The sequence below is a fragment of the Prionailurus viverrinus genome, chromosome F2 (assembly GCF_022837055.1).
Source record: "Prionailurus viverrinus isolate Anna chromosome F2, UM_Priviv_1.0, whole genome shotgun sequence".
In the NCBI taxonomy this organism is placed as follows: Eukaryota; Metazoa; Chordata; class Mammalia; order Carnivora; family Felidae; genus Prionailurus; species Prionailurus viverrinus.
The window spans coordinates 38,387,279-38,403,918 of record NC_062578.1 but is presented as its reverse complement, the minus strand read 5'-3'; the positions used below and the strand labels follow the sequence as shown (position 1 = coordinate 38,403,918).

Below are 16,640 nucleotides of genomic sequence, written 5' to 3'. Positions count from 1 at the left end.
TTCAGTACTTTGTCTTCCCACTGCCTTCTGGTCCCTGTGATTTCTGATGAGAAATCAGTGTTTTCACCCAATTGAGAATCCCTTATAAGTGACGAACTGCTACTCTTACTGACCTCAAAATTGTCTTATAACAGTTTACTTGTAATGGCATCTCGGTGTGAATCTCTTTGAGCGTATTCAGTTTGTAGTCCATTGAGCTTCTTGATTGTGTCAGTGTGTGTATTTCATCAGATTTGGGAAGTTTTCTCTTATTATTTTTTCAAACATTCTTTTTGCTCTTTCTCTTCCTGTGGCTCCCATTATGCATTTGTTGCTATTCTAGCTGTGGTCACACAGATCTCTTAGGCTCTGTTCATTTTTAATTCTTTTTTCTTTATACTCCTCACACTGGGTAATGTCAATTGACTTATCTTTAGATTTGCGGATTCTTTCTCTGCCTGCTCATATCTGCTGTTGAACCATTCTAATGAATTTTTCACTTTGGTTATTGTACTTTTTTCTTCAGAATTTGTTTGGTTCCTCTTTATGATTTTGATTTCTTTATTGATATTTTCTGCTTGGCAAGACATTGTCTCAAGATTTCCTTTAGTTCTTCAAGCATGTTTAAGGTAGTTTATTTAAAGTCTTTTTCTAGTACGTCCAATATCTGCATCCTCAGAGAAAGTTTCTATTTCTTTTTTTTTCTTTTCCTACGTTGGGGGCCATACTCCCTTAATTCTTGGCATGCATTGTACTTGAAAACTGAGTATTTTGAATATAATGTGTTAACTCTGGAAATCAGATTTTCTCCCTTTTTTAAGGTCTGTTGTTGCTGCTTGTCATTTTTGTTGTTTGGTGACTTTTCTGAACTGACATTGTAAAGTCTGTGTTTTTCACATGTGGCCACTCACGTCTCTGTTCTGATATCTTCATGGTCAGCTGATGATTGAGCAAAGAATTCCTTCAATACCTAGAACCAAAAAAACAGAAAAGGAAAAAAAAACCCTTTCCCAAATCTTTGCATATGGTTTGCTTCTATATATGTGTTGGGGTGTGCTTTCAGTACTCAGTTTGGCATTTTACAGCTCTTCCTTTGACTTTACTTGTTTCCGAGGAACCTGAAGGTTAGCCAGAGGTGACATCTTAGGACCTTCTCAAGCCTTTCTGAGCATGAACCTAGCCTTTAGCATGCATGTAGTCTTCTAGATTCCTGGGAACATTTGAGTCTTTCAGTGGCCTTATTCCCAAAAGCATCTTTTTCCCTAGTTTTCTTCCCAAGCTTTCTGAGTTTTCCTACTGTGTGCTTTAATTGTTATCCCTTGTCCCAGGTGGAACTGGCTAATATATTTCCCTATAAATGTTTTGTCAAATGGATTCAGATAGCAGTCTTCTCCCTGGGATAGTTTTTAGTTGAGATATAACTAGGCAAATCCTTTGAGATGATTCTTTAGGGAGTCACCAGACAGGTAAAAATGAACAACCACAGTTCTCTGAGAATATGGTTTGCACTCTTCTCTCCAGTCCTGGAAGCCTGTGTCAGGAAAGAGAGCATTTGTTTTCAAGGCCACTGCCCAGCTGGATTAGGACGTAAGCATCCCTCTGGTTTTGTTAGCTTTTGATTCCAGAATTCAGAAAAAAGTTGGTTCTGGAAGTTTTTTGACAGTTTATTTGTTGCTTTGGTGGAAGAATAGACTTCTAGGGTTTCTTTCTTGGTCCCTTTGGCTGACATTACTCTCTTCTGTTTCCTGATCCCTTTGTTTTCTTCTTTTTTGATTTACCTCCTCATTTTGCTCAAGTTCATTTTCCAGGAGCTTCAAAAAAAGGGTATTAGTTTGGTAAATTCTTTGAATTTATGTATTTGAAAGTGTACTAATTACATGCTTGACTGATAGTTTGGCTAGATAGAATGAATTTCTAAAGGTTATGCTAAGCGAAGAAGCCAGACACAAAATATTGGACATTGTATGATTGATTCCATTTATATACAGTTTCTAGAAAAGGCAAATCCATAGAAAGGAAGTAATTGCTTAGATGGGATGGGATTGAGAATGGGGAGTAACTACAAATGGGAGTGAGGTGTCTAATATTATATGTTAGAGTATAAGTATTCCAAAAATAGATTGTGACAATGGTTTCCCAACTCTGTAAGTATACCAAAAGTCATTCAATTGTATACTCAAAATGAAGGGCAGAGAGAGAGGGAGACAACACAGGCTCCGTGCTGACAGAGTGGAGTCCCACATGGGGCTCAGACCCACAAACCATGAGATCATGACCTGAGCCAACACCAAGAATCATAAACTTAACTGACTGAGCCACCTAGGTGCCCCTGGAAAGCATAACCAATGTTTCTATGAACATTCTTGTAAAAGTTTTTGGGTAGACATGTTTTCATTTCTTGTGGGTAGAAGTGGGATTACTGGGTCATATGGTAAATGTGTGCCTAACTTCATGACAAATTTGTTTCAGGTGACTATCGCCAGCAATAGCTGCAAATTCTAGTTGCTTTTAGTCCCTGCCAACACTTGGTATTAACAGTTCATCTGATTTTTAGTTTTTGCAATTCTGAGACGTCCTGATTTCCAAATTACTACAAACTTGGCAGTTTTACTACTGGTTCTCTACCAAAGAGAAATGAAAAATATGTCCAACAAAAGCTTGTAGTATACCCCCATTTTATTCAAGTTGGCAAATGTTGGCTTAAAGTTATTCATTGTATTCTCTTATTTCCTGTTTAACATCTGTACAATCTGTGGTAACCATCCCTTTTTGATCCTTGGCATTTGTTTTTTTGTGTTCTTTTCTGCATCAATTTATCTATCTTGATATTTGTCAAATTTGTTTCTCCTTTTTCAAAGAACCAGCTTTTGGCATTACATATATTGTTTTCTGTTTTGGTGATGTCTCCTTAAGAAATTCTTAAGTATAAGAAAGAAATTTCTGGGGCTCCTGGGTGGCTCAGTCTTGGGTAAGCATCTGACTTTGGCTCAGGTCATGATCTCACCGTTCTTCAGTTCGAGTCCCGCGTCGGGCTCTGAGCTGACAGCTTAGAGCCTGGAGCCTGCTTCAGATTCTGTGTCTCCCTTTCTCTCTGCTCCTCCCCAACTCATGCTCTGTCTCTCTCTCAAAACTGAATAAAAGTTAAAAAAAAATTAAAAAAAAAGAAATTTCTTGTACTTTGTTATTATTTTCTAGCATTTTAAAGTAGATTGTTAGGTCATTTGTTGTAGATGTTTTCTTATAAGAATTTATAAATTTCCCTTGGACCACTGCTTTAGCTGAATTTGTTTAGCACAAATTTTGACATGTTATGTTGCCATTCACCTTAAAATATTTTTTAATTTCCTTATTTCATCTTTGACTTGTGAATTATTTTAAAGTATGTTGTTTAATTCTAAGATATTTGAAGTTTTTCTGGATTTCTTATTATAGATTTCTTAACTTTATCAGAGTCTGTATGATTTCAAGTCTCTTAAATTTATTTTTTTTTGCATTTTTTATTGGAGTACAATTGACATGCACATTATATTAGTTTGATGTGTACAACATGATTCAAAATTTGTATATTGGAAAATGACCATCTCAATAAGTCTAGTTAACATTTGTCACCATACATAGTTACAAATTTTTATTTCCTCATGTTGAGAACTTTATGTTGTACTCTCTGCAACTTTCAAATGTGCAATACAGTATCATTAACTATAGTCACCATGCTGCACATTACATCCCCATGATTTATTTATTTTATAACTGGAAATTTATACCTTTTGACCCCCTTTCCCTACTTTATCCACTCTTCACCCCCTGTTTCTGGCAACCACCAATCTGCTCTGTGACCTCAGATTTTTTTTTTCTAATTCCACATATAAGTGAGGTTGTGCAGTATTGTCTTTCTCTCTCTTGAGTTATTTCACTTTGCTTAATACCCTCTAAGATCATTCATGTTGTCACAAATGACAAGATTTCATTCTTTTTTATGATTAACATTCCATTGTGTCTCTTTATACATTATCAGTAGACAGGATGCTTCCATATTTTGGTTATTATAAATAACGCTGCAGTGAACATAGGGGTACAAATATATTTTTGAATTAGTGTATTTGTTTTCTTTGGGTAAATACTCAGAAGTGGAATTGCTGGATTTTATATTTCCATTTTTAATTTTTTGAGGAAACTTCAATACTGTGTTTCAGAGTGGCTATACCAATTTACATTTCCACCAACAGTACATGAGTTCCCTTTTCTCCATATCTTTGTCAGTGTTCGTTATTTGTCTTTTTGATACTAGCAATTTTGACTGGTATGAAGTGATAGCTAATTGTGGTTTTGATTTGCATTTCTCTGATATTTAAATGTTGAGCATATTTTCATGGGTCTGTCATCTGTATGCTTATTTTTTTGGGAAAAATGTCTATTCAGCTTCTCTGCCCATTTTTTAATTGGATTTTTTGGTGTTGAGTTGTTGAGTTCTTTATATATTTTAGATGTTAACCATTATCAAATGTATCATTTGCACATATCTTCTCCCATTCAGTAGGTTGACTTTTCATTTTGTTGACTGTTTCTTTTGCCTTTCAAAAGCTTTTTAATTTGATATAGTCCCAATTATTTTTGCTTTTTTCTCTCCTAAGAGACAGATCCAAAAAAATATTGCTAAGACTGAGGTCCAAGAGATTACTGCCTTATATTTTATTTTAGGAGTTTTATGGTTTTAAGTCTTACTTTTCGCTCTTTAATCCATTTTATTTTTGTGTGTTGTATAAGAAAGTGGTCCAGTTTCATTCTTTTGTATAGATTATCATAGATTAATTGACCATATAAATGAGGGTTTATTTCTGGGCTCCCACTTCTGTTTTATTGATATTTCTTTTGTGCCAGTACCATAATGTTTTGATCGCTATAGCTTTGTAGTATAGTTTGAAATTGGAGTGTGATAACTCCAGCTTTGTTCTTCCTCAAGATAGATTTGGCTGCTCATGGTCTTTTTTGGTTCCATACACGTTTTAGGATTTTTGTTGTTGTTCCATTTCTGTGAAAATGCCATTAGTATTTTTTTATGCTTATTTTTGAGAGAGAGAGAGAGAGGCAGAGAGAGAGGGAGACAGAATCTGAAGCAGGCTCCAGGTTCTGAGCTGTCAGCACAGAGCCTGATGAGGGGCTTGAACTCACAGACTGCAAGATCATGATCTGAGCTGAAGTCGGACGCTTAACCAACCCAGCCACCCAGGTGCCCCAATGCCATTAGTATTTTGATAGGGATTGCATTAAATCTGTAAGTTGCATTGGGTAATATGAAAATTTTAGCAATATCAGATCTTCCAGCCCATGAGCATGGGATATCTTTCCACTTACTTGTGTCATCTTCAGTTTCTTTTATGAGTGTCTTACAGTTTTTATTTTTTTATTTTATTTAATTTTTTAATTTTTTTTTTTTTGAGAGAGAGCATGAGTGGATGGGGGAGGGGCAGAGAGAGAAGGAGACACAGATCTGAAATAGGCTCCAGGCTCCAAGCTGTTAGCACAGAGCCTGATGTAGGGCTCAAACCCATGAACTGAGAGATCATGACCAGAGCTGAAGTCGGATGCTCAACCGACTGAGTCACCCAGGTGCCCCGAGTGTTTTACAGTTTTTAGAGTGTAGGTTTTTCACCTCCTTGACTAAATTTATTCCTAGGTATTTTATTTTTCTGATGCAGTTGTAAATGGGATATTTTCTTAATTTCTCTTTATGATAATTTGTAATTAGTGTGTAGAAATGTAATAGATTCCTGATTTTTAATTTTGTATCCTGCACCTGACCGAATTCACTTAGTCTGATAGGTTTTTCATGGAGTCTTTAGTGTTCTCCATATATACTACCATGTAATCTGCAAATAGTGACAGTTTTAACTTCTTTCTTACCAGTTTGGATGCCCTCTATTTCTTTTTCTTGTCTGATTGCTGTGGCTAGGACTTCTAGTACTATGTTGAATAAAAATGACAAGAGTGGACATCCTTGTCTGGTTCCTGATCTTAGAGAAAAAGCTTTCAGGTTTAACCATTGGATATGATTTTACCTGTGGGTTCATGATACATGGATTTTATTATGTTGAAGTATGTTTCCTCTGTACCCACCACTATGATCTTTTTAATGTATTGTTGAACTTTGTTCACTAATATTTTGTTGAGGATTTTTGCATCTATTTATCAAGGCTTGAATTTTTTTGTGGCATCCTTTTCTCATTTTGTATCAGGGTAATGCTAGTCTCATGAGTTTAGAAGAATTCCCTCCTCTTCTGTTTCTTGGAAAAGTTTCAGAAGGATTGGCATTAATTCCTTGAATGTTTGCTAGAATTCATCAGTGATGTCATCTGGTCATAGATTTTTATTTGATGGGAGGTTTTTAATTGTTGGTAACAGTCTCCCTGCTAATAATTTGTTCAGATTTTCTCTTCTTCATGATTCAGTTTTGAGAGATTATATATTTCTAGGAATTTACCCATTTCTTACAGGTTGTCAAATTTGTTTGATGTATAATTGTTAATAGAAGTCTCTTTGTATGTAATTTTTTGTATGTCTGGTATTATTTTTGTAATGTCTCATTATTTGTGATTTTGAGTCCTCTTTTTTCAAGCCCCTTAACTTTATTGAGACTTGTTTTATCGCCCAGAACACGGTCTATTTGAAAATAATTTGTATTTTTCAGTTGTTGATGTAGTTTCTATAATTGTTAAATTAAGATGTTGATATTGTGCAGATCTAAGTATTTTCTAATTTTTGTCCAGTTCTATAAACTGCTGAAGAGGTAGTTTTATATTTTCTTATGTTTTTGTGGAATTGTCTATTTCTTTTATTTCCTTCCATGTATTTTGAAACTTTGTCATTAGACACAACGTATCAGTAATTATCTCTTTAGTTGATATTAAAATAGCCACTCCAGCCTTCTTATTCCTATTTTTTGCATGGTATATCTTTTTATATCCATTTACTTTCAACCTATCTGTATATATCTTGCAGGCAGCATATAATAGTAGGGTTTTCTTTTTTTAATCCACTTTGTCAATTTATGGCCTTTAACTGCAGTGTTTAACCTAAGAGTTAGCAAACTGTGTCCCTCAGTTCAAATCCTTGTTTAGGAAATTACATTTTATTGGAACACAGCCACATGCTTTATTTTCTGGGCTGCTTTTGCATTATAAGACTGAGTAGTTGTGACAGAGACTGTATGTTCCAAAACTCTCAAATATTTACTATCAGGTCTTTTATAAAAAAAAGTTTGTTGACTCCTGATTTAGACCATTAACATTTAAGGTGATGTGGTTGGATTTAGGCCTATTATTTTTTATTTTGTTCCATTTTTTTTCTTTTTCTGCCTCCTTTTGGATATTTTTGAATTTTTGTTGGTATTTGATTATATCTTTTGGATTGTTAGCTATATTTTCTTGTGTTTCTAAATTGTTGGTGTAGGGATTATAATACCTAACTCAGTGTACTTGTTAATATTAAACTACTTCATGTGAAATGGTGATGGTAAGACCTTGCAACCCTGTGTAGGTTCCTTCCCTTTCCACCACTGCCCTGACCTTTTTGTTGTAATTGTATGCATCCTATTCTCAACGAGTGTCATAAGTTTTGCTTTTAAAAGTCATATGCTTTTATGAAACTCAGTGGGAAAAACAGGAGGCCATTGTATTTGTCAAGCTACTTACCCTTTTTCTTTTATTCTTCATTTCTGAATATTAAAGTTTCTGTCTAGTATCATTTCCCTTCAACCTGAAAAACTTCTTGTAGCATTTCTTACAGATCAACGCTACTAGTGACAAATTCTTCTAATTTTTTTTTATCTTCTGAAAATGTCTTTTAACTCACGAGTATTCCAAGATTTTCCACTGGTTAGGTGTAAGGTGTAAAAAACCTCTCCTCTGTTTCTTTCTCTACTCTCAGTACTGTACTATATTCACAACACTTCACTTCTGACATTAGATGTATCATTTTTCCAGATATCAATATCAATTCTCTGCAACACCAGCTGGGTATCCTACAATTCAGTTTTCACACTAACTGGAATTAGTTTAGACCCCACAGATTAAGGGCTCAGACTCACAACACTACCCTTCACTTCAGATGACAGTTGCAAGCAGTAGGTCCCTGGATTACCCAGAATTTCTATCCAAGTTGGCTACAAATTGGAGGTTTCCAAGTTTCTCTTCTTGGATTCAATCATTTGCTAGAACTGCTCACAGAACTTAGGGTGATCTAACATTTACCAGTTTATTATATAATAAAAGCTATGATAAAGGATACAGATAAAGAGCCAAATGAAATGATACATAGGGAAAAGTCTAGAAGGGTCTCAAATGTGGGAACTTCTGTCCCTGTGGAGTTGGGGTGTGCCACCCTCCTGGTACATGGATTTGATGGATGTGTTTACCAACCCAGAAGCTCTCCACACCTCATATTTTTGGGATTTTTATGGAGGCATCATCATGTGGCATGATCACTCATTAGTTCAATCTCCAGTCCCTCCCCTTCTAGAAGGAGGTGGGGGGGGTGGGCTGAAAGTTTCAAGTTTCTAATCATGGCTTGGTTGACAACTCCTGTTGACCAGCCCCTGTCCAGGAGTCCACCAAAAGTCACCTCCTTAGAACAAAGGACATTTCTGTCACCCAGGAAATGCAAAGATATTTAAGAGCTGTGTCAGAAGGAGGATCAGAAACCAAATATTTGAAAAGATGCTCCTAGCATTCTTATCACTTAAGAAATTACAAGGGTTTTAGGAGCTTTGTGCCAGAAACCAAGGACAGAGACCAGTGTGTGTGTGTGTGTGTGTGTGTGTGTGTGTGTGTGTGTGTGTGTGTGTGTGTGTATTTTTTTTTTTTTTCTCTTTCACAATATGGAGTTCTAGGTTGTCATTTCTTTTGTGTTAGTATTTTAAGTATATTGCTCTGCTGGCTCAGCAAGTGGTCTTTTTTGGTGATAGTTTCTGAAAAGAAATATGCAGATATTTGAAGCATTGTTTTTATTCCCATTTAAAGATAGGGTGGCTCAGTCGGTTGAGCATCCAACTGTTGATTTCTGCTCAGGTCATGAACCCAGGGTCATGGGATCGAGTCACACGGAGTGTGGAGCCTGCTTGCGATTCTGTCTCCCTCCCCTGCTTGTATTCATGCTCTCTCTCTTAAAAAAAAAGGGGGGGGGGGAGTCTATCTTAGATCTTTTTCACCATTACTTAGCACACCTTTCATGCACAGATGTATAATAAATTTTTTTGAATTTACTTTGATTGTCTTACATTTTAAGTTAATATGAAGACTAGATAGGCTTATTAGGGTTCCATTTTGGCAGGGTCTGAATTGCCCAACAGGTGTTACTGCTGTTATATTTTATAATGCAAGAGCCCTTCACTAGATATAAATAACCAGATGAAAGAAGCCATGCATTACCAGTTTTCTGAAATAGTTCTCTCCCTTCCATTTTTCCTGGGTTACTTGGCTTCCTTTCCATGTAAAAGGAAAATGGGAGGCAGTAGGTACTTTTCAAAATTTTTTGCCTTTCTTCTCTTTTGCATAGAAATTACTCATCTTTTTATAAAATAATGGACTGTTAAGGGACATGCAGAAAGAAATGAACCAAAAACCGTTCTGGAAGAGTTATGTATTTTGTAACATTGCACTTGATATTTAATATCTATAGAGAGAATTAAATACAGCAGAGATTTCCTGTTGAAGCTCTCAAGTGTTTCCATCTGCAGAAAAAAACCAGACTTTCTGCCTGATCATCCCATTGTACTTCAAAAACCAGTAAGTAGTTTTCTAATTTTATATTCTAAAATATTTTTCTTTAGTATTTTCACTAGATTCTCACTAGATTTTTAATCTTATTATGAAATATAACTCAGGAAAGTACACAAATGTATAATATAACCAAACTGTAAGTAATAATAGAATGGAATTGTATTTTTAAGAAATACTTTTTCCATTGAAAGATACAGAACATCCCATATTAAATCTTGTAATCAATCCATCTGCAGTTGATTTTACTGTATGATGTGCGGTAGGGGCCAAGTTTTAGTTTTTTCTACATGAATATCCGGTCATCCTAGCTCTGTTTATCGAAAGGGTGGTCCTCTGCCACCTTGTGGTAATAGATGCGAGGTGTGTTTCTGGGCTCCCTACTCTTAGTCCTTCTATACAGTAAAACCAGTCATCCCACAAACAGTATGTCTTTGCTGTTCTTAGCGCTTTATATTTCTGTGTCACCGCCATCACATTTCACCAAAATGGATACAATAAATACACATATCTTTTAGGATATTGATTGGAAAGGACATGCGTCTCGCTACCAGACTTGGGTTCAAGCTGTGGCTTCACCTTGTGTACTAAAATATCATTCTAACTTAAGTCACTTGACCTTCTGTGTCTGTTCTGTGATTGTAGATAAGGTTGATAATCTCTAGTTGTTAAGGATTAAATGAAATGTATGGAAGAGCTTGGCATGGTACTTAGCTCTCATTGTGCACTTAGTAAATTGGCTTTATTTCTATTTCGAGTAGAATTTGAGTTTAGAGTTTTCACAAACTACTTTATATAGGTAAATACTCCATGGAGATTAACTCAGAATATGGGCATGCTGAGAATGGCTCAAATGTGAGATGTGTAACATACTTCCTGTGCTCTCCATTTTTAGGATTTCTAACCTTTGGGAATCCAAAGCTTTTTTTCTCTTAGAATCTTCTGAATTTTAACTTACAGTGTTTCTCAATGTTTCCTAAAGTCCCTACCTTGTAGAACCCTAGTCAATTTTTCAAAATTTAAGCAGAAATTTGTTTCTTTCAGAATACCTTGCACACAGGAATATTTTGTCATGAAAAATGTCCTTAATGACGTTCACATTTTCCGACCTGTTCAGAGATCTTGATATGTATGAGTAAATCAGTGCTATATATTGTCAAGTTTTCATTTGCAGACTTATTTCATCTCTGACATTTTATTTTGTAAATAAAAGTTTGACATACACATTATTTTGAACAAACCAGGTACCACAGAAACAGAACAGGTTTGAAATACAATCTAGTATATTTAAAAATGAATTATGTTTTATTAAACACAGGAGAACTGTTTTGACAAGTTCCAGTTACTATAATACTTTCTATAGCAACATGCATTTAAGATCTGTAAACACTTAATAGGGTCACAGTATTTGGTTTGATAAACTAGTAAAAACTGTATTCATTCAATCTAATTGATAAATTAACTTTTTCTTCTATGTTACAGGAAAACCACCCAAGTTTTAAGTAGCATTTTAAGAACAGATGAATTTGAACATAAAGAATTACTCGTTTTATATTTTGGACACCTGCAAATGAAGTGGACCTAGTAACAATAACTGTAATGGACTGTGACAGTTCAGCTTATTTTTAATTTTGATGGTTGGGTATTTGGTTTCTCCCTAAAATGAGAAAGATATTTTAAACTATAAAGAATTTTCTAATCAGTTTCAACTTTGCAGGCAGTTTCCTGCATAAATTGGGAAGTAACACTGGAAAGTAGGAATTCGGTTAGTAAAGTGGGAAGACTGTATTTATAATTTGCATGCTACTTGCAATTTTTTTTGTTTTTCATCTCTTGTAATAATGGAATGGAAATGTAAGCTGTAAAGATTCCCAAATATAAAGTATTTGCTATGATGTATATATGGTACATAATTTCTTGTTGCTTTTAAAGTTGCTTTTGTTCTGTTTGCCACTGATTTCATACCAGCATTTTGAAAGGCTCTTTACAATCTCTCCAGAGGCTTGGGATGATTCAGGATGTTCAATGCATAGTTCTCCATGACAGGAAACAGAATCTTTTAATAGGCAGTTCTTTGGTCTCTAGGTTTTTGATAGCATTAAGATTCATAATCACTAGCAGAGAGTGACAATTTGGAAACCAGGAACCTGAAGGTGGAGAATAGCTGCTACTTGTTGTGTCTAATCAGACTACATGAACAGAAGTTGGGCAATTGCAAAATAAAACTGATATTTTTATCTCCAAAAGAGGAAAAAATTAGGCATTTGCAAATAATTGAGGTGCATTAAGTTTCAATTCTGTAATTTCTTATAACAAGAACACATGGATGAAGAATTTGGGGGTTTAAGCTTTTAGCTCCTAGAAATTTTATATAATAAATTCCTGCATTTTGTCACTCTGGATGTTACTATTGAAAAAAAGTTTCTTCCAGCATAGTGTCAAAAAAAAAATTGCTGATGTAGATAAAGGTAAGTGTAAACTTTCCCTACTTTTATTTTCTCAGATCCCCAGGTCTACTGGCAAGGCATTTGAGACCATCATTTGGCAGAAAGTTTATCTCATACTGAATTCTGAACTCCCTAAAATCAGTACCTTTTTCCTCACTGGTCTTTGGGCTTGGTACCTAGATTTAAGCTTTTAGTCCATGGGAGACTTCCCATCTTGGTCTAGTTTTCATTACTTTGTTCCCCAGAAAGAGATTTTTTTTTAATAGGAACAAAACCCCCCATAAATTTATGGGTTAATTAAAAATGATACATTAATACCTAGGGCCCAGATTTTTCACTTATTTTCTGTCCTATTTTCCCTTTATATATATGTATATATATATATATACACACATACATACACACACGTGTATATATATATATATATACACACACACATACATACATATACTGTGTATCCACACACATTCTCACACACATAAAAATTTATATATAGTTTGTGTAAAAGCTGGGGTCAGTATAACCATATTTTTTTTGACTCTAGTTTAAAAAAACTATGATAGAACCTATTCTACTTTGGAATCTAAACAGCCATTCTGCTCAACACTGTTACTGAGGGCAGAAACCTTTTTGAAGTCCTACCACCATTGTACTTCGGAAACTGCCTCATACTTAGAAGACTTAGGTACTTTCTGATTCTAATACTATGTTTTTACTGGCTATAATTTGTATTTTTTTGAAACCATTTATAAACAACCTTTTCAAGAAGAGTTTGTATGTCAGACGCCACTGTATATAATCAGAGTGAGACTGCAAAGACTGTGCTCTTATCCGTTTGCTTTTGTACATGTGTATAGTTTGTTTGAATAATCATTGTACAACTCCATTCATGTTCTCTGCTTTGTATATAAATTAAAAGAGTTGAGCCAGGTGTTGTTTCATAGTGTTTGTCATCTTTAGAAATGACCAAAGACATACACACATATGTACACATGCACACACACATTTGTGTGTGTGTATATGTGTATATATGTCAAAATTTACTGCCCTTGTCTAGTAGAAGCTATGAAAAAAATAATTTAGAGTGAATGAGGACTGAGGGCATACAAAGGTAGTGACAGAAGTTAGTATTTCATAATTTTAGTTCGACCTTCTGAGTTTTCCAACAGTAAAAAAAAAAAAAAAAAGTTTTTTCCTTGAAGACCTATGGCTTCAAAGGAATTTGGATTAGAGAATAACATGGTAACAAACTCCCATATGTACTGGATTTTCACTAGCAGCATTTACCGGAATAGATTCTATTAAAAATATGTAATATATGAGCTTGTACAGCAGAGCATATTAGGGACACAGTTAACTGTTCCAGTGACATTAGAGCTGTTGTCATTCTAGTGTTGAGACTGGGAAATGTTTTCTGTCCAATACCTTCCCTAAAGTTTTGTGCTTAATGTATAGTTCTTCTTTGTTCACTGAGGTTAAAGTTTTGTTTTTTAAATATTTTGAACTCATTAAGTGCAAATGTCTATTTTTTAATAAGAAATTTAGTTCTCTGGATTATGTGCCAAAAATTTGAACCTGATTTTCTCAAACTAAGACTGTCCTCTTTTCTTGATTTGTTGAACTTACATACAGGGAATTATGATGCTAATAAATGATATAACTATATATCATTATAGAACTATACAAGTTCCGTTACTAAATGGTACCCTAACTATCACAGAATTGTTCACTTGCAAAAAACCAGTTTATAACCTGACAGGTATATAGAGAGTGTAGATTATAGCCAAGATTGTTGTATACTCCTGTATCAACTTTTTTTCTTTTTAGCTTAAACAACAGAAAGGCATTTTCTCACAGTTCTAGAGACTGGAAGTCCAAGACCACGGTGCTAGCAGGGTTGATTTCTTCTGAGACCTCTCCTTGGTTTGCTGCTGGCACCTTCTTACTGTGTCCTCATGTGGCCTTTTCTCTGTGCACATGCATCCCTGCCGTTGCTCTCTCTGCACATAAGGACACCATTTTGGAGCATGTATTAGCGTTTTTCAGTGAATACTCAAAAGATCGTGAGTTGGGAATACAGTGAGCATTACTGAAGAATATAAGCTTCATTCACAGAAAACCAGTTACTTAAAAATGACAAAACACTGATTTAACCCCTAGCTTATGACAAATCCACAGAAGCTATCCTATATACTCTAAAAGTTCCCACTTCAATTATTTTTTATCACTTCTTTTTCACAAATTTGTTCCTTTATGTGTACACTTGTTTCACCTATTAGGATTTTGCCACGAAAGGGTTTTAGGTTACAATGTAGCAAAACAGCAGACTTCAAAAATTTAGCTAAAATTCACATGAAAGATCTAGAAGACATTTTAGAAGAGTGCACGTCTTAAATATATTAAAAGTATAGTGTAGATTAGTAACTGCAGAGAATTTTCTAATTCACATTTTAGATGAGAATACTTGTTTTTCACTTGGAACCATGAGGAAAATGTCTAGGAACATCTAGTTGTTCAGGATCCACCATGAAGCTGAAAAGAGAAAAACAAATTTTTAAACAATGGAAATAATTGCCAGGGTGTAATCATTCTTAAAAAGACTATTTTCTCCCATCTTTAGTCTGCGTTATTATCTTTCAAGTCACTATTTCCTAAGCCAAGTTGATCTCTTTCTTTGCAATATTTGTGCTAGATCTTTAGGCACTTGGTTATAGTCTAATTTTGTTATGAATGAATGGAGCTTATCTTGGGCAATGAGGTCATAAATGTCCTGAAGATGAAATCATGTTGTTGGTGTTTTAATCTACCTAGCTAGTACTGGCAGCGGTTTGGGAGTATAAGACACTTTTACATAACAATCTCATAAAGAGTGGGTATAAGCAAGTCGATGTGTTTTAAATATTTTTTTAGTACATCTATGTTGTAAGATTGAAAATGTCTTCCCTAGTGAATATAAATGTCCCAAAGACAACTCTATGGCAAAGTAAGACAGGTGGAATGCTGTGAGAAACAGACAAATGAAAAGGATTAAAACTTGTTTTCAAAGCTGTTGAAGTGACATGCTGGCTGACAACAGGATCTTATTTTCTTGTGTATCTTCTTTTCTCATAAACCACAGGCGTTTCTCCTTTGCCAAGGGATATTTTGGTCCACAGACCGAATTCTCACACTTCGGTCTCGGTGTTTTATGATGGCTAGTGGGCCTATTTAGCCATACTCTAGTATGACTCATTTTAATTATTTTTATATTCGAGAGTTCTTGGAATAGATTTTGGCTTGTATTTTACATAACTAGATACAGTCTGATTTTGTTGCTTTATTTCTTAAGATGTATTTTAGGTAAACCACTTAGAAACCTAATAAAAAAGCAGTCTTCCAGAAATCATAATTTGTGAGTTAAATTGAAAATACAAACCTACTCCTCTCTGATATCTGTCTTTTCAGATTGTTTTGTAGGTCTAAATATGTATAGCGAAACACTTTTATTTTTAGCCTTCATATGACAGACAAAATTTATAAAAGTGGTTATTGAAAATAGAAGTCATAGGGCCATTAAAACTATAAATAATATTTATAAACTAATTCTAGCTGTTTGTCCAGGGAGGTGTGTCTACTGTTGCAATTTACAAAACTTTCCTATCAAAAAGAATAGGATGCCCCAAACAGATGTTTGGAAAATCTTGTTTGAGGGAGATTTAAAAAATGTGTTAGAAATCAAGCCTTTCTTTTTATTCTTCCAAATTTCAGTAGTCACTGTTGAAATTAGATGTGATATTAAAATTAGTGGAGGGTCGCCTGGGTGGCGCAGTCGGTTAGGCGTCCGACTTCAGCCAGGTCACGATCTCGCGGTCCGTGGGTTCGAGCCCCGCGTCGGGCTCTGGGCTGATGGCTCAGAGCCTGGAGCCTGTCTCCGATTGTGTCTCCCTCTCTCTCTGCCCCTCCCCCGTTCATGCTCTGTCTCTCTCTGTCCCAAAAAATAAATAAAAAACGTTGAAAAAAAAAATTAAAAAAAATAAAATAAAATTAGTGGAAAAAAGGGTAGCAAAAGAAGGCATTAAATTGTATTGAACTTGGGCTCTGAGAACAAGAACTGAACCAGTTTTATTTGAGCCCAGCTCTTCTAACGTGGGAAATGCTCTCAGAAAGAGTGATAGAGAAATTTCAGCCACATTCATGGCTTTCTTATTTGAGGATTAAATCCGAGATACGCAGCAAGGGAAATTCTACAAGTTTACCATCTCTAAGCCAGACAAACCTGTTCTTCAGATCCAGAGTAAGTGAATAGCTAAAGCTCACGCCAGATGGTAAGTCTGACTGGAAAGCACTGACCCCTGATCTCACCTACTTTTACTTCCAGAATTTACCTTTTCACTTTCTATTATTCCATCAAAATCTACCCTAATTTTTAAAATCCTACCACTGTACCAAAACTGTTCTCTTGAAC

General features: G+C 35.0%; 2 protein-coding genes across 6 annotated transcripts in view; one reads left to right on the top strand and one right to left on the bottom strand.

The window, feature by feature from the left end:
* Positions 1-11,546, top strand: part of CF2H8orf88 (chromosome F2 C8orf88 homolog) — a 37,452-nt gene extending 25,906 nt beyond the window's left edge. For all 3 annotated transcript variants that reach the window (XM_047842904.1, XM_047842905.1, XM_047842903.1), the window contains exons 5-6: positions 9,652-9,758; positions 11,232-11,546. In XM_047842904.1, coding sequence (XP_047698860.1) covers positions 9,652-9,758; positions 11,232-11,255 — 131 coding nt within the window. In that variant the 3' untranslated portion in view covers positions 11,256-11,546. The remainder of the gene's footprint in view (positions 1-9,651; positions 9,759-11,231) is intronic.
* A 2,537-nt stretch (positions 11,547-14,083) lies between these two features.
* Positions 14,084-16,640, bottom strand: part of NECAB1 (N-terminal EF-hand calcium binding protein 1) — a 195,853-nt gene continuing 193,296 nt past the window's right edge. For 2 of the 3 annotated variants that reach the window (XM_047842897.1, XM_047842899.1), the window contains one exon: positions 14,084-14,728. In XM_047842897.1, coding sequence (XP_047698853.1) covers positions 14,703-14,728 — 26 coding nt within the window. In that variant the 3' untranslated portion in view covers positions 14,084-14,702. The remainder of the gene's footprint in view (positions 14,729-16,640) is intronic. The other variant, XM_047842898.1, reaches the window with a different exon arrangement.